Source organism: Nomascus leucogenys, chromosome 22a (assembly GCF_006542625.1).
Source record: "Nomascus leucogenys isolate Asia chromosome 22a, Asia_NLE_v1, whole genome shotgun sequence".
Lineage (NCBI taxonomy): Eukaryota > Metazoa > Chordata > Mammalia > Primates > Hylobatidae > Nomascus > Nomascus leucogenys.
The window spans coordinates 63636354-63657734 of NC_044402.1; the positions used below are offsets into that span (position 1 = coordinate 63636354).

The 21381-nt window shown below is 37.2% G+C and overlaps 1 protein-coding gene across 1 annotated transcript in view; it reads left to right on the forward strand.

Moving 5' to 3' along the window:
• Nucleotides 1–21381, forward strand: part of PKHD1 (PKHD1 ciliary IPT domain containing fibrocystin/polyductin) — a 475332-nt gene that overhangs the window by 441738 nt on the left and 12213 nt on the right. Inside the window, exons 61-65 of the mRNA XM_003254164.4 lie at nt 425–560; nt 1525–1612; nt 8936–9043; nt 15159–15317; nt 20915–21034. Of these exons, the coding sequence (XP_003254212.2) occupies nt 425–560; nt 1525–1612; nt 8936–9043; nt 15159–15317; nt 20915–21034 (611 nt within the window). The remainder of the gene's footprint in view (nt 1–424; nt 561–1524; nt 1613–8935; nt 9044–15158; nt 15318–20914; nt 21035–21381) is intronic.

A 21381-nucleotide genomic window follows, 5' to 3' on the forward strand; every position in this document is an offset into this window, starting at 1 on the left:
TGGAACACACCCACAAATCAGGGCATCATTTGGAAAGCTGATTTAATAGCTTACTATTGGGCGTGTCTATGTCCTCTCATTTTAGTCTGAGGCTTTTATTATTATTATCTATATTAGTCTGAGGCTAATTTTCACTGATGCTTTTATTTTTTGGCTGATTTTAATAAATGATGATAAAAATATACACTCGTAATTTGTGATTTTCCCTACCCCCTAGTCCATTTTCATTATAGCTAAGAAAACATATCAAATACATAATAATTAACCTTTGCTATAAAGCCATGTTCACTACACAATGTATTATTTTCTAGAAACACAGGAAAATGCAAATATTTTCACTGCTAATAATGGATTGTGGAAAATTGCTACCATAGGGATATGTGTAATCCTAAGGATGTATTTTGTCTGTTTTGATATCTGCCAGAAATACAAGCAGTTTTAAAACTGGGAACTTGATATATATTCGGCCCTACGCACTTTCCATCGTAGTCCAGCCTTCAGATGGAGAAGTGGGAAATGAGCTTCCAGTGCAGCCACAATTGGTATTTTTGGATGAGCAGGTAACTTTTCACAGGTAACAATCTGTCTTTAGAGCTAAGTAGCATGTAGCATTCAGCCTATCTTTTAGAGTGTGTCATCATTGATACACGTTTACAGAGTGCCCACTGTGTGCAATTTGTTGCACTTAGAGCTTCTCACTACTTTCACATTTTCCTTCCACTTCACAGCCTGCCTGCCTTCTATTTTCTCTGAACATTCAGAATTTGATCAAGGGTAAAAATAAAATTCGATAGTTTTCCTCCCCAACCAAATTCTGGAAGTAGGTCTGTCACATCTTCTCTGAAATCCAGCCTTCACAAAGAAGTGGATCTATATCTGAAGAAGTTTTTCACATGCTAATGAAGGAACTTGTGACATTATAGATACATTACAGTTTTATGGTTTTTTAAAATAATCTCTCTTATATGTGATTAAGTAAAACAAGAAGTTTCTGTGCCTAATTCTAATTTCAGGCTTTGTGTCCTGATTCTATTTTATCTTTTCAGTATTTACAAAATTCACAGTGACCATGATTGTTGAATTGGCTTTCTTCTGTTTATAAATGCGTCCCCTGACATGTTTGCAGAGAGAAATCTGTGGCACTGAGGTCCACACTTGGAAACCTGTCAACTTTGATGTGGTCTGGCACTCACCCAGCTCTCTCCTGTTTTCTTCTCTTTACCTTTCCTTTCTTGTGAACCTTCAGCACATACCATTCTTTTCTATAAACATAGTTTTCCTTTCCTCTCCTCACTGTCCTGCCCCAACTTGTCTTGCAATAATTTCGTCACTCTTCTTACAATAAGTTAATTCTGATATATTCTTAACATGAGAAAGACAACATTTATTTATCACTTTCTTTCCTTTATTTCTACTGAATATGTACTTTATAAAAGCATATATCTGAACCATCTTTTCTAACTTCACAAAATTATCTTCTGAATCCAACTTTTTCTTCCTCCCTCCTCCTATTCTCATTTCTAGAATCGAAGAGTGGAGTCCCTGGGACCTCCTTCAGAGCCATGGACAATTTCAGCTTCCCTGGAAGGAGCATCAGACTCAGTGCTAAAAGGTAGGTAAAGTATCTCTAAATTTCAGATATCTGTTACCACTTTACCTGCACAGAAAATGTTTGCACCCATTAGGAATTCATAGCAAAATTGGTAATACCGAATTTCTTCAGTAATTTGGAAGGAAACTCCTTCATCCCTAATCTACAGTGTCAGTATCTGTGAAAAGGAAGATTAGGCTGGCAGCAAATCCTAAAATCACCACTTTTTCTCTCCCTTCCCTTTCACAATAAAGCAACGTTTTCAACATATCCATATCCTTAGGGTAGTTTAAGGAAAAGTGCATGGCATCTTTGGGTGAGTGTCAAATCCTCGGTTTTCTACAGTCCACTCAGTGCCCCCATGACACACCCTTGTTTGGTATAGTATCATGGACTGGGCCAGGGAGCAGTTTACCAAGTACAATATGATTTCTGTGGGGAAATTGAAAGACTTGCTCTCAGTGGTATGAAGAATAAATGTGTTGATAAATGCAAAAGCACCTGACCCATAGCAGCCCTCAGCTAGTTTTTCTCCTTTTTATCTTTGTCTACCCTCTTTTGCCTTCCCGTTCTATCCCAGCACCACTTCCAGCTCCACTTACTTTCCTTGAAGCTTGTTTATATGAAAATCTATTTAAAATGCATATTTCTACTAGGCCCAAGATAGTTTGGCAATATATTCTGCAGAAGGACCCAAGAATGTGCATTTTAGGGCCTGGTCCAGAGAGAAGCATGCAGGTATAACATGATTTTTATGGGAAGAATAGTTTCTGAGTTCTAAATTCCTACTTAACCCTCTCACACACAAAACCATTGAAATACAACCTACTCAAAGAGGCACATATTAATTTATTATGAAATAGTTCAATCATTGTGTTTTTATGTTGTAAAACAGTACAGTATGTTATCCACAGAAAATATGTTAAGGAGAATGTGTTTGAGAAACAGAATTAAGGCAAAGGAGCCTCATGACTAAGGGAGATCAAGGGAAGAGGAAAAGTGAGAGAGGAGCTGGAGCCAGACAGTCAAGAGGACTTTGGGGACCACGGTGGGGAGTTTGGGCTGCACTCTCAGTGAGATGCAGAGCCATTGGAGGGTTTAAGCAGGCCAGTTCCAAGGTCTGACTTGCATGTTTAGAGGACCACTCTGCTCTGTGGAGGGTGGATTGGAGAATGGCAAGAGTGAACCTCCTGAGCCAGTTGGGAAGTGATTGCAAAAGGCCAGGCAAGAGATGGTGGAGATCACAACTGGATTGATTCAGAATGTCTTTTAGAAGTTGAATCAGCAGAATCTACTGGGAGTAAAGAAAACAAGGACTTAAGGATAACTTTTAGGTTTTGATCTTGTTATATTGGGTGGATATTGGTGTTATTTACTGAAACGGGGAAGACTGGATTGGGAGCAAAAAGCAAGAGTTTTTATGACGAGAAACACGAAAAGGTAAGTACAACCTGGCTGCGGAGCCAAATTAAGACGCAGGCCCTTTTGATTTCAGTTTTAAGGCAGTAAGAGCAAGAGGTTGTGTTTTACAATTAATATAGTTTGTGTTCCGGGTGTCACAAGAGTTTTTTTTTCTTCTTACCTGCCTCCCTCCAGCATAACCCATAAATTATTAATCATGCTTCCTACCAGGAGCCTTCTCCCTATTGTGTGCTGTCAGTCTCCCAACACACAGATCTTGCCTGACAGCCTCAAACTCTTCATGCATAGGGGTTTCCTCTCTGCACAGGGGGCCTCACAATTATCACAGCACCTTGAAATTCTTCCTCTGCTTATGGGTAGGATTGTGTATTTCCTTCTCATCGGAGGGAGTCCCAATCATGTACAATATCACAGTCCAATTCTGGGCTTCACCTTGAGGTGAAGAGAAATTCATTTTATGTCAACCTGATATAACCTAGAATAGAAGGGTTCAGTGGAACATTTAAAAATCATTTCCTATATTTGAATAGGGAGCTGGAGATTACAATAGTCTGAAAAAGTGAATCTGTTAAATTTCTTTAATCTCTCCCACTAGTTTCAACAAGAAAATTTAAAAAGTGTCCCAAGAATTCAAATGGATTAAAAATGATTTTTAAGGTAGATGGAAAATATCCTCAGAAAGGAAAGCATTCACTCCCTTCCCCACAACTTCTATGTCAGACAGTTTTCAAAAATCCTTACAGGGTCCCAATAAAAGAATAGAGCCAATGGGTTTATCTTGACTCCTTGAATTCAGAATTGTTGAATAATTCTGACCAAGAGCTAGGATTCAAGCAAATCTCTGCACTAAATATTGTGTTGCTATTTTAGATGAGAAATAATTTATAAATTCTTTGTGATTTCAAATGTGATTTGAAAATAATGTTTTCAGGCTGGAAACGGTGGCTCGTGCCTGTAATCCAGCACTTTGGGAGGCTAAGGCGGCTGTATCACTTGAGGTCAGGCATTTGAGACCAGCCTGGCCAACATGGTGAAACCCCGTCTCTACTAAAAATACAAAAATTAGCTGGGCATGGTGGGCATGCACCTGTAATCCCAGCTACTTGGGAAGCTGAGGCACGAGTATCACTCGAACCCAGGAGGCAGAGGTTGCGGTGAGCCAAGATGGCGCCACTGCCCTCTAGCCTGGGTGACAGAGCAAGACTCTGTCTCAAGAAAAAAAGAAAAAAGAAAATAATGTTTTCAAAATATACATACTATACAAAGAGATATATATCAGTACTGGTAAAAATTTAAAAAAAAACGGTTATTTGTTTTAAGCACAATTATCTACTATTACCATGATATTTGCATATTTAATAGGGGAATAAGTAGAAAATCTTGTTAACTTTTGCAAATCCTTCTTTCTAGAAGTGTGATTTCAAGCACTGGCTTTTAATACAGTTAGTATCGTAATGATAATGAAGCATCCTTTGAGATTTGCCAGTAACATATTGAAAGGAAGTTTCATACCAATAAATCACTGAAAATTATAAATTGATATGGTGTGTATGTACCTTTTTATAATTGGCCAAATATCTCCATTCTTATGCAAATTTGAGGATGTGTTTACCACTCTTTAAAAATTCAGTTTATTGGCTGGGCTCGGTGGCTCACACCTGTAATCCCAGCACTTTGGGAGGCCAAGGTGGGCAGGTCACAAGGTCAAGAGATCAAGACCATCTTGGCCAACATGGTGAAACCCCGTCTGTACTAAAAATACGAAAATTAGCTGGGTATGATGGCATGTGCCTGTAGTCCCAGCTACTCGGGAGGCTGAGGCAGGATAATTGCTTGAACCTGGGTGGTGGAGGTTGCAGTGAGCCAAGATCGCCCACTGCATTCCAGCCTGGTGACAGAGTGAGACTCCATCTCAAAACAAAACAAAACAAAACAAAGTCAGCTTATCCAATTTCCTGTGCACTTCGTGAATCAGGTAAGGCATTTCTGTTGGTTTTGTGTTGTCCAAAATGTATTTTTCAGGCAGTGGTGTGATCTCGGCTCACTGCAACCTCTGCCTCCCGGGTTCAAGCGATTCTCCTGTCTTAGCCTACTGAGTAGCTGAGATTACAGGTGCCCACCACCATGCCTGGCCAATTTTTCTATTTTTAGTAGAGATGGGGTTTTCCCATGTTGGCCAAGCTGGTCTCAAACTCCTGACCTCAGGTGATCCGCCCGTATTGGCCTCCCAAAGTGTTGGGATTACAGGCGTGGGCCACCGTGCCTGGCCCATCCCTTACTTATACCCCATACCTTGCCATACCTCATACATTACCATGCCCAGTACCTTACTCATATTCTATGCCTTACCCATATTCCATAACTTACACATACTCCTGCCTTACTCACACTCCATACCTTACCCATTGTCTGTACCTTACTGAGTACACATACTTTACACATTCTCCAGACCCTTACTCACACTTCATTTCTAACCCATAGTCCATATCTTACTTACTCGTATTCTGTACCTTGCCACACTTTGCACATTATTTGTACCCAGTACCTTACTCACGCTTCATTCCTTACCTAGTCTCCATACCTTCTCCTATATCATACCTTACTGAGACTTTATATTTTACTTTGTCCTGACATTTATTGCACCTCATCTTTCATTATTTTTTCTTTCAGTAACCTTAAGGATGTCATGCCCGACCAGCTTAGAATCATGTTGTGGCCATGCAAAGTGAATGAGGCATGAAACTATTTACTCTTTATCTATCTATCTATCATCTATCTATCTATCTATCATCTATCTATCTCTATCTATCTATCTATCTACTTACTTTTTTTAAATTATACTTTAAATTTTCGGATACATGTGCAGAACATGCAGGTTTGTTACACAGGTATATATGTGCCATGGTGGTTTGCTGCACCCCTCAGTCCGTCATCTACATTAGGTATTTCTCCTAATGCTATCTCTCCCCTTGCTCCCCACCCCCTGACAGGCCCTGGTGTGTGATGTTCCCCTCCCTGTGCCCATATGTTCTCATTGTTCAACTCCCACTTCTCCCATGTGAGAACATGCTGTTGGATTTTCTGTTCCTGTGTTAGTTTGCTGAGAATGATGGTTTCCAGCTTCATCCATGTCTCTGCAAAGGACATTAATTCTTTTTATGGCTGCATAGTATTCCATAGTGTATATGTGCCACATTTTCTTTATCCAGTCTATCATTGATGGGCATTTGTGTTGATTCCAAGTCTTTTCTATTGTGAATGTGCTGCAGTAAACATACATGTGCATGTGTCCTTATAGTAGCATGATTTATAATCCTTTGGATATATACACAGTAATGGGATTGCTGGGTCAAATGGTATTTCTGGTTCTAGATCCTTGAGGAATCACCACACTGTCTTCCACAATGGTTGAACTAATTTACACTCCCACCAACAGTGTAAAAGCATTACTATTTCTCCATATCCTCTCCAGCATCTGTTGTTTCCTGACTTTTTAATGTTTGCCATTCTAACTGGTGTGAGATGAGATACCATTTACTCTTTTATTCTATGGACACCAAGCCACACTCAAGCCAACTAGCTCACTTGGATCAGTATTGTCACTATTATCTTTTTTTTAACAGATCCAATGGGAATGTGCAAGGACTAGTTTGAGGGTGTCTTATATACACACATTTTTTATGTGAATGAGTCATGAAGTAGGGAAGAAATCACATGTAGTTTTCTGTTTTTAGCATACCCATGTCACCAAAATACCCTATTTTATATGATTGAAAGTTTCTCTTGAAGCCATCATGAAATACTACTTTTTCACTTCAGAAAGAATGCACCAAAAGTATTTGGGATGGATTATCTAACTTACTATAAGTATTTCCTGGAGAAAAACAAAAGAACAACAACAAAACCATATCTATATATCTCCTCTAAATCTTTTGTTCTGCAATTTAACTTCATATTCTTTTTTCTTTAGTAGACCCTCCTCAGTGAAAAGGCGGTTACAACCTATTATCATAAAAAGTGAATTTATATACTCAAGCACAATTATTTACAGGTCTTCAATATCCTTTGACATTTGTGGATCATAGTTGCACAAAAAAGTCATTAATACTTTTAAAGATAACATCTCAACATTAACGATATAACAGTTTGATAGTGTGCATACCTAGGAGTGAATGGGATAGCTGTGGGGATAATTTGAGCTGCAAAGGTATTTTAGAAACTATCTATCCTGCAGAAACCCATTCAGGCATCATTCCCTGGTAGTTGTGTAATCAATTCCAAAGTTGCTCAAGCCCAGAACCCCACCCCCTCCCAAGTCCCCCAGCCAGTATACTGTTTATACCAGCTTGATCAGGGAGCCTGTCAATTGCATTTGTATATGTCATCATAGCTATTCTGAAGATATGATGAACCCTGGAGTAATGTACTGTACTTGGCAGCAACTGCCTCAGCTTTTGGGCACATATGCTTCAAATCTGAGAATATCATAGATATATATGGGAATCTTTGTAGAGATCTCTAAGGCAAGCTGGTATTTAACGCAAAAGCAAACCCATTTAGAACTAAAGCACTTTCCATTAGGCAATTTGGCGGCTGTTCTACGAGGCCAACTCATTGTGCTCTACGGACACATTTCGATTAAATGCTGCTTTGTATTCTTCCAAAGATGAGAACAATAAGGACGTTTGTCAAAGGAAAAACTGCAGCAAATGATTTCATGTTGAACATCTGTACTCTGCAGTTCATTGTTTGCAAGAGTTTATTGACCATAATTTTGATGCATATAGGTTTTAAAGAGTATAAACTGCATTTATCTTGGGTGCCTATCATTTATTTGAGTCTTGGCTTATTTATTTTCATTTTACTGGGCATTTTATTTATTTTGGAACTCAGAAGAGATGAAGCAAAAGATCTTTCTCAAAAAAGAAGTTTTAGTTAGCTCTGCAAAATTGATGAAGAAAGACAATGTTTTCACAAAAAGATTAAGCAATTGAATTGAAAAATCTAACACTAAGCACATTATATCTTTATGACATGTTTCAGCCTTAGAGATCTCAAACCAATTTATAAACTTTCAGACCACTTTCATAACCCTTTGTCCACCATGCCAATCATATTGACATTTCCAGAGTAAAGTCTAGCAGCTGTTAATTAGGAAAATAATTTAGGGATGGTGGAGTCAAAAGATGATTAATGGTATTGTGAATGTGATACTGAGTTAAGCTGCCTTTTTTCACTTTATAAATGGATGATCTACTGTTAGAAGATGCAAGGTTTTTTTTTTTTTTTTTTCATTTTACTTAGGGAAGCCGAGGCTCAGGCAATTCAAGTTGCTAAATCAGAGTAGCTTTATCAGTCATTATTTGATAGATTGCCGTGGTCCTGATCTCTTGGCCTAACTCTGGTACCACATAAACTATAGATAACTTGAATAGAAGAAAGACAGACTGTAGAAACTGACCATCTAGAAAGATAATAGAATTTCTTCCTTTATATATTATACATTTAATAATAATATAGCCAATATATTGTAGTGGTTAAGAATGCAAACTTTGAAATCAGGTAGATTTGGGCTGTAACCCCAGTACCACATAATTTAGTCTTTCATGAGCCTATTTCCTAATTGCTAGAATATAGATAATAGCGTATTTTATAGGGTTGCTGTGTAGTTTGTAGGCAATCGTGTATATAAAGAACAGTGTCTAGCATAGTGGAGCTTTCAATATATGTTAACTGTTATTATTCTGTCTTGGATCATTTGGTTCTAAGTCTTGACTAAGAAGAACCTGATGGATTAGGCAACCTCTTTGAGTTTGAAAAATTGTCCTTTATTGTCCAAATGTCTGCCTTCACAGAAGACATGAAGACTTTGTTCGAGATTAGATAATAAACAGCTAATTTTTGTTTTGTGCTTTTTTGTAGGGTGCACCCAGGCAGAAACTCAAGATGGTTATGTTAGCTTCTACAACTTGGCAGTCTTGATCTCTGGGTCAAACTGGCACTTTATTTTTACTGTCACTTCTCCTCCAGGTAATTTTATACGGTGTACTTTTATTCTTTGTTTTTTTTTTTTTTTTTTTTTTTTTTGAGAAGATAATCCTTTCTCCCTTATAGTGGGAATAGCTACTATCATGAATGAGAAGTCATCATAGTTTAGAAAATAAATTCACTTGACTGTATCATTAAGCTTGAGAAGAAAGAGCACATGTAGAAATGGAAACTTCAGGTTACTCCTGGTGAGCAAGAAACCAAATGTACATTTCCTTCTCAACAATGAAGTTTACTTTCAGTGTTCTACTTGTTTTATTCCTTTATTTACTTACATGACATTTGGTTAGATATTAATAGGAGAATGTTAACTTATAAGAAAGAGAGTCATGGGATGTTGAAATTTTAACTTTGGGTCCTGTCCTTAACCCCCTGCCAAATGGGGACAATACCCATCAACATCGTGGCACTTCAGAATAAGGGGTGTGTAAATTGCATATTTGATCCAGTTCTTTTTGACAAAACATGTAAAAAAAACACCCTTTGGCGTATTAAATGTGACTCTCATGAAAATATATAATGATCATTTGTCAACATGTTATTTAACTCACTAATGAGGAAATCAGAAGATAAGAAAACTAATTAAAAGAGCATTTGGGAGATTGTGATCATATAGCCAGGGAAGAAATGTTGAAATAAGTTTGCAATGGATACAGGGCAATAAAAGCAAAATTTTTGTAGTACAATGTTTACAGATATCATTTGCATCCTTAACTGTATAAAAATTGTTTCAGCATGTCAATCTTCTACAAATAAACATGTCTGGGTCCTAATAAATAAATAGTAAGTGAAACAAATGTATGTTTGAGAGAACTTAATAAACTTTCAGTGGGCCTTTTGAAAATGTTCCAGTATGACACTGATAAGATCTGTAATCATAATCATTTTTCCTTTAATTCCAAGTTTTTGATTTTTTTTTTGAGATGGAATCTCATGCTGTCACCCAGGCTGGAGTGCAGTGGCACAATCTTGGCTCACTGCAACCTCCACCTCCCAGGTTCAAGCAATTCATCTGCCTCAGCCTCCTGATTTGCTAGGATTACAGGCATGCGCCACCACGCCTGGCTAATTTTTGTATTTTTAGTAGAAATGAGGTTTCACCATGTTGGCCAGGCTGGTCTTGAATTCCTGACCTCATGATTCGCCTGCCTCGGCCTCCCTAAGTGCTGGGATTACAGGCATCAGTCACCATGCCCAGCCTGGATTTTTTTTTTTTTTTTTTAACAAAAAGACTGTCTTCTGAGATCAGATGATTTTATTGCTCCCTGGCTATATGATCATTATCTCTTAAATGCTATTTAAGCCAGTTTCATGTTCTTCCTGGTTTCTTCATTAATGAGATAACCTGTTGACAAGTGCTCATTGTATGTTTTCATGAGAGTTACATTTATACTTCAGAGGATGATTGCTTAAATACTTGTTAAAAGAGCAATTTACACACACTTTATGTGTCAAAGTGTCCTAACATAAGTACAGGTTCATAACAAACATGTAGTGTCCTTGACCGTGGGATTCCCAGTTCCCAGGGATTGTGCCGTAAGCTTGAGTTTTTGAATGGATATGTTTTAAAGGGTACGACAGGCAGGAATGCATATTTTGTTCTAGATTTGTCTGACATTTAAAAGGCCTTTGTCCTTTAATTACCTCAGTAATTAATTAAGACTAACCAAATACGTTATCAAGTTTATTTTAAGGAATAGGTTGTAAAACCAAATGCGAAATGTATTGTAGACAGAAGCTTCTTGGTAACTCCTGTGATTTTGAACTGGTCTTGGTGTTCACACTTAGTAGACTACTGCTTTATTGTAGTTTCTACTTACAGACTGTAAAACAAACTAACTGAAGAATCATCTGGAAAGTTTTCCCTTAGTGTTTTTCACTAAATTATTCTTCATAATTTTCAAGATCAAGTCTATTAGGTGAGACTCTTTCAGAATGAGATTTATAAAAGTTTAAATTTGGAGAGAATAGATGGAGGATACAAAGAAAGGAAAAATATTAAAGATCTGCACTTCTGTGACCCATTGTTGACATCACGCTGAGTAATGGTACACGTCCAGAGAGTAACTCCTTGTTTCCAAGTATATCAATTTCAAGTGCTAGAATGTTTGGGAAAGCAGCGTATATTCACACATTTTCGCCAATCAATGAAATTTCTTATTTCTAATAGGCTTCAAAATAATAGGTCTGATAAGCATTGTTTTATGTTATTGTTGGTTCTTTTGTTGTTGTTGTTGTGTGTGTGTGTGTGTGTGTGTGTGTTTGTTGTTGTTGTTATTTTTGGAGAGGGTCTCAATCTGTCACCCAACACCCAGGCTGGAGTGCAGTGGCTCAATCATGGCTCACTGCAGTCTTGACCTCCCAGGCTCAAGCAATCCTCCTACCTCAGCCTCCCAAGTAGCTGGGACTACAGACATGTGTGCCACCACACCCAGTTAGTTTATTTTATTTTATTTTTTGGTAGAGATGGGATCTTACTATGCTGCCCAGGCTGGTCTCAAACCCCTGGACTCATGTTGGCATTACAGGCATGAGTCCCCATGCCTGGTCTGTTGTTTCATTCATTCATGAATCAAGCAGAGAATTTGCAATCATTTCCACTATTTTCCCTCATCTCTCCAATATCTTAGAGAGAAAAACGAATTATTATTCCTATTTTAGAAATACAGAAAATAGATCTGCCCAAGTATTTATGGAATCCTCTTAAGTCTGATATATTATCAAATCCAGCTCATTTATCACTTCTAAACTTCCTGAGACACTGTCAAGAGATAAGGGTTTCTGTAAGTTTGTAGCACTGGCTTCGTAGCCAGCCTTTCCACATTCACTATCATTACCATGGTGTAGGCTGTGGCTTTTATGACCATTTCTTGGTGCCATGGGGTTCTCAGGAGGCCCTCAGGGGCTGCTGCTGAGAAGAGATTAATGTAACCAGGTATCACCCACAAACCCCCACCCCCCTACCTTCACCACACATACACTTAGCCAGAGAAACTCTACCTGTGGTTGCCAATTCCTTGGTTGGAATATTCTCCCTCCAGAAAGTCACGCGGCTCACTCAGCTCATTCAGATTTCTTCTCAAATATCTCCTCCTCAAAGAGGCCTCTTTTGGATCACTCAGTCTATACCATCCCCAATCCTCCCCACACCTCCAGCCATTCTGTCTTATAAACTCACTTAATTTTCTTTATGCACTTATCACTCCCTGGCTTTATAGTATCTATGTATTTATTTGTCTACTGTCTGTGTGCTGGGTCCTCCATTGAGACCAAAGTTCCAAAGGGACAGAGATTCTGCTTCGTTTGACATTATATCCCAAGGGTGTAGAAAAGCCTGGTGCATCATAGCTACAAATAAATATTTGTTTATGAATAAGTGAATATATTGAGATTATTTTTAAGATTGCAGTTTTAAAAAATGTTCTGCTGCTAAAATAATTGAGAGCCAGTGGTCTCCACCCTTGGATTTAGATAATTTCGCCTGGTCGCCCTGACTTTAGCTTCTCTGTCATTTTTGTGTTCTATACAAAAATGGACTGACTATATTTTATGTGGCTCATGTCACTTCTCGGTTTAGAATCTCCCCCTAGGCTGGGCGGGGTGGTTCATGCCTTTAATTCTGACACTCTGGGAGGCTGAGGCTGAAGGATCGCTGGAGACCAGGAGTTCAAGACTAGCCTGGGCAACATAGCAATACCCCATCTCTACAATAAATTAACAAAAAATTAGCCAGGCGTGGTGGCCCATGGTTGTAGCTCCAACCACCTGGCAGGCTGAAGCAGGAGGATCATATGAGCCCAGGTGTTCAGGGCTACAGTGAGCTATAATTGTGCCACTCATTGTACTCAAGTTTGGGTGATAGAGCTAGATCCTGTCTCTATTAACAAAATAAAAATAATAAAAAAGAATCTTTTCTTCTGTGTTACTTCATGCCTTCAGAATGTTCTCAAGGGCCTTTTGCCTGATATTTAATGCCCATCCAGATTTGTCTCAAATTCTTCTAGCATTAAGTTCCAGTATTTTCCTGCATAAGTCTCCTAAGTATCAATAGCTATTTTCTCCTCTCTGTCTTTGTTCATGTATTGGCACAGCCTTCAAAGTCCCCTCAGATACTTCCTCCTCCAGGATGCTTTCCCTAATCATATCAATGGAAAATAAACATCCAAAGCAATTGATTTGCATTATTCTAGTGGCATGTGTCACATCCTAATTTGTTTAACAAATGTTTGTTATGTGTATCTTATTTCATTTACTAGCTTGTAAATATCTTAAGAATGGGAACTGGTCACTTATCAACTTGACCCAGTAAACAATTACTGAGCAATCATTGAAAAATGGATAAAAGTACGAAGAATTTAGTTTTTACTTCTGTAAATCCCAAGTAAAATCTATTCCCCCATCTCTGGGCCTGATTGAGCTTATTCAGATGCCCATAAAAAGCAATTAATTGATAACAAACAAGCCAAATATGGCTCAGATACATGATGTATATAGAGGAGATTTTGTCGTAGTAGCTTTGGGACCAAGTCAGCCAGAAGTCAAGAGATTGAAGATCTGACCGTGACTTCCAGTAAAATTGTCAGGTTCAGCCCAGTGAAAGCACAGCAAAGAAAAACATGGTGTTTCCTTGAGTACATAAAATAAAAACTCTTTTTGCCTGAGTTATGTGGATGAAAGCAGAAGTCTGAAGTTTGCTTGTTTGTTTTGAATGAGCTGCTTTAAAAATGCTGGCTGTAACCGTTCATAAACAAGTTTTTTTTTAAAATAAACCTGTTTGTATTGAGATATGATTGACACATGATAAACATATTTAAAGCATACCATTTGATACATTTTGGTGAATGCCTACTCCCATGAAAGCATCCTCATTATTAGAATAATGAATATATTCATCACCCCCAAAATTAAAGGCAAGTTTTCAAACAATTTATTTTTAAAATGAATGTACCGTAAAATTGACATTTGTGTATGTGGTTTTATTAATTCAAATACATGTATAGATCCATGTAACCATCCCCACAGTCAGGATAAGGACCATTTCATCACCCCAAAAATCTGTTCTCACATACATGTAGCCTTTCTCCACCATTCATCCTTGGCAACCACTGATCTGTTCTTTAACTCTATAGTTTTGTCTTTTCTACAATGTTATATAAATGGAATCCTACAAGTATGTACCATTCAGAGATGGCTTCCCTTACTCAGCATAACGCCTTTTATGCTCATTCTAGTTGTTACAGGTTATCAATTGTGTGTTTGTTTCTTTTCCTTTTTCTTTCCTTTCTTTCTTTTTTGGCTGAGTAGTTTTCCATTGCCTAGATAAACCATAGTTTGTTTATCCATTCCCCTGCTAAAGGACATTTGGGTTGTTCCTGGGTTTTGCAATGTACAGAGCTGCTAAAAACATTTATGTATGGGTTTTTATGCAGATAGGTAACTTTCTTTTTTAGATTATTTTATGCCTCATTTCATAAATAATAATGGGGTGAGAAATTTTTCTGTCTCCAAAAATGGGAAGAGTTTCAGATGAATTCTTACAGAATTGAACTCTCTCAACAGGAGGATGCCATCTTGCCCCATCATTCATGGCCAGCGGTTCTATCTGCCATTGTTCTACTCCTAGTTTTCCAGATAACATAACTCTCTAAGACAACATGTTGCTGCAGCAGGAGTCCCTATGCCCCTGTTTTGATGTGTTATATGGCACATATTGAGTAGATACCTATATCAGAGCAAGTAATTTCACACATTCTGGAGCTGAGAATATTTTTATTCTAATTAGTGAAATGAGTGAAAGAAGCTGAAATTTTGCATTGGCATGGAAGGTAGGCCTGAAAATTAAAAGAGAGAATTGGAAGAATTCTCAATCAATAATTGACAGAATTGGAAATAACTATTATGTGTTATTGTTGGAATCTTGTGATTCTCTAGAAATATAAATCTTGGATTTATAATTTATTTATTAAATTTAATGAATATATATTGAACACCTACTATGTCCCAGATACTATTATGAATGTATTTATTTTTACCATATTTTAATTATGTTATCATCTTATTAACATACCATTGAAACATCTTCTTTTCCCCGCCATAGGAGTCAATTTTACAGCTCGATCCAAGCCATTTGCTGTCTTGCCTGTGACTAGGAAGGAGAAGTCGACCATCATCCTGGCTGCTTGCCTGTCCTCTGTGGCCTCATGGCTGGCTCTGAGCTGTCTGGTGTGCTGTTGGCTTAAAAGAAGCAAAAGTAGAAGTATGTAGTTTTTTTTTTATTTTGGAATGAAAATTTCTGGAAAAAAAAGTCATCATGCATAACATATTAATGATTCTTTTTCTTTCCCCAAAGACAAATTTTTGTGAGCTTCTCTAAAATATAAAATTACACAAAGCCAAATTGTTCAATTAATACATTAGAGACAAGGATTGCCTAATCTTAAGTAATAATAGCAATAATAATAACTCATGTTTACTAAATACTCACCATGGAACACATTCTGAGCACTTCAGATAAAGGAATTTATTTAATCCGCACAACAACCCAATGAGGTGGGTGATAAATATTGTGCCTGTATTATGTATGTAGAGAAAGAGGGACAAAAAGGGTAAGTCACCTGCCCAAGGTCTCAAAATCATGAAGAAGCCAGGCAATTTGGCTCTAGATTGCATTCTCTGAAACACTATACTCCATTGCCAGCTGAGCCTTCAAAAAGTGAGTTAAAGAATCAGGGGAAACCAGCACTTTGGGAGGCCGAGGCGGGTGGATCACCTGAGGTTAGAATTTTGAGACCAGCCTGGCCAACATGGTGAAACCCTGTCTCTATTAAAAATACAAAAATTATCTGGGCATGGTGGCAAGTGCCTGTAATCCCAGCTACTTAGGAGGCTGAGGCAGGAGAATTGCTTGAACCTAGGAGGCGGTGGAGGTTGTAGTGAGCCGAGATTGCACCATTGCACTCCAGCCTGGGTGACAGGAGTGAAATTCTGTCTCAGAAAAAAAAAAGAATCAGGGGAAATGTCATCCTCTCCTCTTCTTTAAAAGGGGAGAGGGCTTAGTGGTTTGTTTGTTTGTTTGTTTGTTTCTTAGCATAGGAATTAAGTAGGTTCCTAAGTATTTCCCAGAAGTGGATGCTATTTTTTAATTTTTTAAAGCTGGAGACTTTGTAGTCACTGAGGGAAAGAGGCTTTGTAAATGAAGCTTCTATCTTAGAGTGGAGGAGATAGGTGAGCAGATCAGGCATTGGCAAATTCCTTATTCCACCCATTACCCCAACCCTAGACCATCCAATGAGTGAAAGAAATACTTGTGTTACTAGGAGGCCCTACAAAACCAAAGTAAAAGCAAGAGTGAAGTTTAAAAGAGGAGAAATAAAGAGAGGCAAAGAGAAAAAGTCAAAATAAAGGTGAGAGGAAGTAGCATAGTCCCACTACAACAACATTCACTGGGCTTGCAGCTCTGAGAGATGCTTGGGAAAAGAGGATCCACTGGATACATTTTCTGTATTTGAACTGAGCTACAGCCTGGTATCCCTGTTTCTCTCTTCATCCTGTTGATCAGGACTGGACTAACTACAAGGCAGTTCCTTGTCTTTCTGAAGAAGAAGGGGATCTTGACCTCGTTCTGCCTTATGTTGCTGTGATTTGCAGTTTTTAATTTTTCCTTCTTAAAGTTCTATCTACATTCGGTGTGTGTAGTGCTGTCTGCTTGTAAGTAGAATTTTCATAAATTTTTATCTCATGTAATCCCCTGAAGTTGGTGATTTGATTCTTATCTTCCATTTTGTATCTAAACCTAGTAGCCATGCAGGGGTCTTTCCCTAAGGTCTAACCTCACTTTTAAACCTAAGCTCTAGAGAAGGCTTTTTCTAACTCCTAAGCTCTGCTAACTCCACTTTTGATCCCCCAGCTCTAGACGTGACTTCTTCCTGCATTTACAAATATATCTATTACTTCAGTGTCTTCCTTTTGCTCTTTTAACCTTTCAGTATCTGTGGACACATTACCTTGCATGATATCCCCATATTTTCTTGACTGGGCACAGACTCCTAACTAAGTTAAACAAACAAAAAAGATGTAAAGAAATTGCAAGGAACTTTATGAAGGTTTTACAGTAGTCAGATCTGTATAAGTGATTTGTATTTTCTTCCTTATACCTTCTGTATTTTATATTTATTAAGTTTCTAAAATTAACATTCATTTCTTCAGAATCAGAAAAATATATTCTTCCACAACTTACTCATAAAAAAAGATTCTCTGGTTAAGCTATAGGCTCTCTGTGTCTGTCGTTTTCAATTTGGGTCTAAGGACCTTGTTATGCTTTCAATAATTGTTGAGAATCTAAACAACTTTTGTCTATGTGGGTTCTATATCCATTAGTATTCCCAAATTAGAAGTTTAAACAGAAAATTTTAAATTTACTCATTAACTTATTTTAAAATAATACATACATTGCATGTAAACATAACATTTTAAATTAAAAAGTTGTATTTTCAAAAAATATATAGTGAAAAGATTGTGGCATTCTTACAAACCTCTTTAATGCCTTCCTTGATAGGCAGCTGGAATCTCTTGGCAGCTTCTGCATTCGACCTATTGCAATGTATTGTTTTTGCTGAAGTATATGAAGAAAACCAGCCTTAGTCAGATACACTGTAGAAAGGGATGAGCATTTTAAGAGCCTTTACAGATAATAGTGGACATTCTTCTTTCCTACTGCACCCAGACTTGACAAGAAGTAGTTACTTAAAGTGCCATCTCAATGTCCTTTTTGTACTTTGTTACATGGAAATCCACCAGTCTCATCATATACTTTGAATGGAGCTTTTATCCATGCATTATGCTTTGATCATTTTGAAAATATTGTTTCATGGAGTCGTGAAGATCTTCTCAACATTGACGTATTTCATTCTACTATTCAAAAAGATCACATTTGTTAATAACATGAATCATTAAGAATCAGAAACCTGTGAAGCTCATGTAGCTGATACAAGTTTTCCCAAATTCCAAGTTTCCCATGAAAGCTTGAATTTTATCACTGGGAACAAATACTGTAAGTTGTTTCTGTTTTACAAGCTCACTTCATTCATTTGATAAAAAATAAAATCTGCCAAATATACAAGTATGAATAACCATAATTTCTCAATCATTATTTGAAGCTCTTTCAAGTAAAAATGGTGTTCCATGAAAAAATAGCTAGTTCAGCTCAAAATTCAATTGCAAAATTGCTTTTTCTTGGGAAAATCACATACGAATTTTAAATGAAATTTAATTTTCTTTACTGCTTTATCAAAGATATTCTTAAGTAAAATTGGCTTCTGTTTTTTCTCTTCTTGTTGGTTTTTTGTTTTGTTTTGTTTTACTGTGATTTTATTTCAGGGTATATCCTTCCTGATCACGCCTATCCAAAAATGTAAACCTTGTGGTTTTTACTAGCATTTCTCTAATGATTAGTGATGATGAGCATTTTTTTTCATATACTTTTGGCCACAGGTATGTCTTCTTTTGAGGTGTCTGTTCATGTCCTTTGCCCATTTTTTTAATGGGATTGTTTGCTTTTTTGATTTTTGATTTAAGTTCTTATAGATTCCGGATATTAGACCTTTGTCATAGTTTGTGAATGTTTTCTCTCATTCTGTAGGTTGTTTGCTTACTCTGTTGATAGTTTCTTTTGCTGTGAAGAAGCTCTTTAGTTTAATTGGGTCCTGCTTTTTTTATTTATGTTTCTGTTGCATTTGCTTTTGGAGACTTCATCATGAAAACTTTGCCAAGGCCTATGTCCAGAATGGTATTTCTTAGGTTTTTTTCTAGGGTTTTTACAGTTTTGGGTCTTACATTTAAATCTTTAATCTATCTTAAGTTGAATTTTGCATATAGTGAAAGGAAAAGGTCAAGTTTCATTTTTCTGCATATGGCTAGCCAGCTGTCCCAGCACCATTTATTGTAAAGGAGTCCTTTCCCAATTGCTTGTTATTGTTGGCTTTGTTGAAGATGAGATGGTTGTATGTGTTCAGCTTCATTATTGAGTTATCTCACCTGTTCCATTGGTCTATGTGTCTATTATTTTGCCAGTACCATTCTGTTTTGGTTACTGTACCTTTGTAGTATAGTCTGAAGTCTAGTATACAATAAGATACCATCTCATACCAGTCAGAATGGCAATTATTAAAAAGTTAAAACAGTAACAGATGTTGGCAAGGTTGTGGAAAAAAGAGAATGCTGATACACTGTTGGTGGGAATGTAAATCAGTTCAGCCACTATGCAAAACAGTTTGGAGATTTCTCAAAGGACTTAAAACAGAAGTTTTCAACTCAGTAATCCCATTACTGGGTATATACCCAAAAGAATATAAATCAGTCTACCAAAAGGACACATGCATTTGAATGTTTATTGCAGCACTATTCACAATAGCAAAGACATGGAATCAACCTAGATGCCCATCAACAGTGCACTGGATAAAGAAAATGTGATACGTATATACCATGGAATAGAATGCAGCCATAAAAAGAATGAAATCACATCCTTTGCAGCAATATTGATGCAGCTGGAGGCCACTAAACTAAGTGAATTAATGCAGGAACAGAAAACCAAATACTGCATGTTGTCACTTATAAGTGGGAGCTAAACATTGGGTTCACATGGACACAAAGAGAGGAACAATAGAGACTGGGGTCTACTTGAGTGGGGAAGGTGGGAGGGGGCTAAGGGTTGAAAAACTGCCTATTTGGTATTATGTTCACTACTTGGGTGATGAAATCATTTGTACACCAAACCCCAGTGACATGCAATTTACCTGTAACAAACCTGTACATGTACCCCCTGAACCTAAAATAAAAGTTGAAAAAGAAGAAAAAAAGGTCTACTTCCCACCCATAACTATCTCCTTTTCATGCCATGTTATGGCATTACTTTGCGATATTACAAATTTATTTGTTTGTCCTCTGCCATCCAAACTAGAATAAAAGCTCAGTGAGGGCAGGGATCAGATCTTTTTTACTCACCGTAGTATTCCCAGAGCCTTAAACAGTGCCTGACATGAGGAATGTAAATATATTTTAGATGAATGAATTTATATTATATTGTATGAATTATATTATATGAATTTTATTATAAGTGAATAGAAGATGAAGTATCTCTTCAGCCAGAGATAGACTGAAGATATACAATCTCCTATTAAAAGGCCTCCTCATCTTGCGTTTGGTGGCTTGTACCGGTCTCAATTCTTTGGTATTGATATCATACTGTAGTTACACAGGTTGTTGACAATGGAGAAGGCTGGGTGAAGATGCTTGAATCCTCCTTGTATATTTCTTGACAACTGCCTGTGAATCAATACTCATTTCAAAATTAAAGGTTAAAAAAAGTATTAGTAATATTCTGTCACTAGCTAATCAGTTCTGTCCAACAGAAGTATAACATGAGCCACATATGCAGGGCACATATGTAATTCTCTAGTAGCCATTTAACATAATATATCAAGAATATTATTTCAACATGTAATGAATATAAAAACATTAGGTAGTTTACACTTTTTTTCAAAATTGAGTGTGTACGTTGTACTTACAATACCTCTCAATTTAACTAGTAACATTTTAAGTGATCAGTAGCCACGTGTGTCTGCTATTTGTATCAGACAGTACAGTTTTATACCATAAAGTTGGTGGTCAGTATATAGGATTTTATGCCATTATTTCTTGAACTCTGAATATGTTATATGCTTTCTATTGCATGTATGTGATAATTTTGGGACAAGGGTACATACAAGGGAAACACCTAAATGCTGGTGGTCCCACTTACAAATAAAAATGTTCTTTTTATCTGAACAAAAAAATCCTTCTTCTTCTCCATTAATACAGAAACAAAACCTGAAGAGATTCCTGAATCCCAGACTAATAATCAAAATAATCATATCCACATCTCATCCAAACGCCGAGAATCACAAGGGCCCAAAAAAGAAGACACGGCGGTGGGAGAAGGTAAGCTTGGAGGGTGGAGATGATCCCCACAGGAGAGACCCATTGTGGATGGTCTGAGCCTCCCTCTCCTTCAGCTCTGTCTCTGAAGCAATTTGGTTTATAGCCCCTTCTTAGTCTTTGTTACTTTCCTTCAAAGAAATTATACCCCAGCAGAAAAATACACAGGTTTGGCTAGTTCACTCAGCTATTCACCAATTATTTGAATTGATATTTATATATTGTTTTTAGTAGAAGATTATTGGTTTAACATTTGAGTTCGTTACATAGAGGAAAGGGGAAACCAGAGTATAGGCATATAATCTTTCCATTAGCTATTGCAAAGCTGCCAGTTTGGCAACATTATTGAA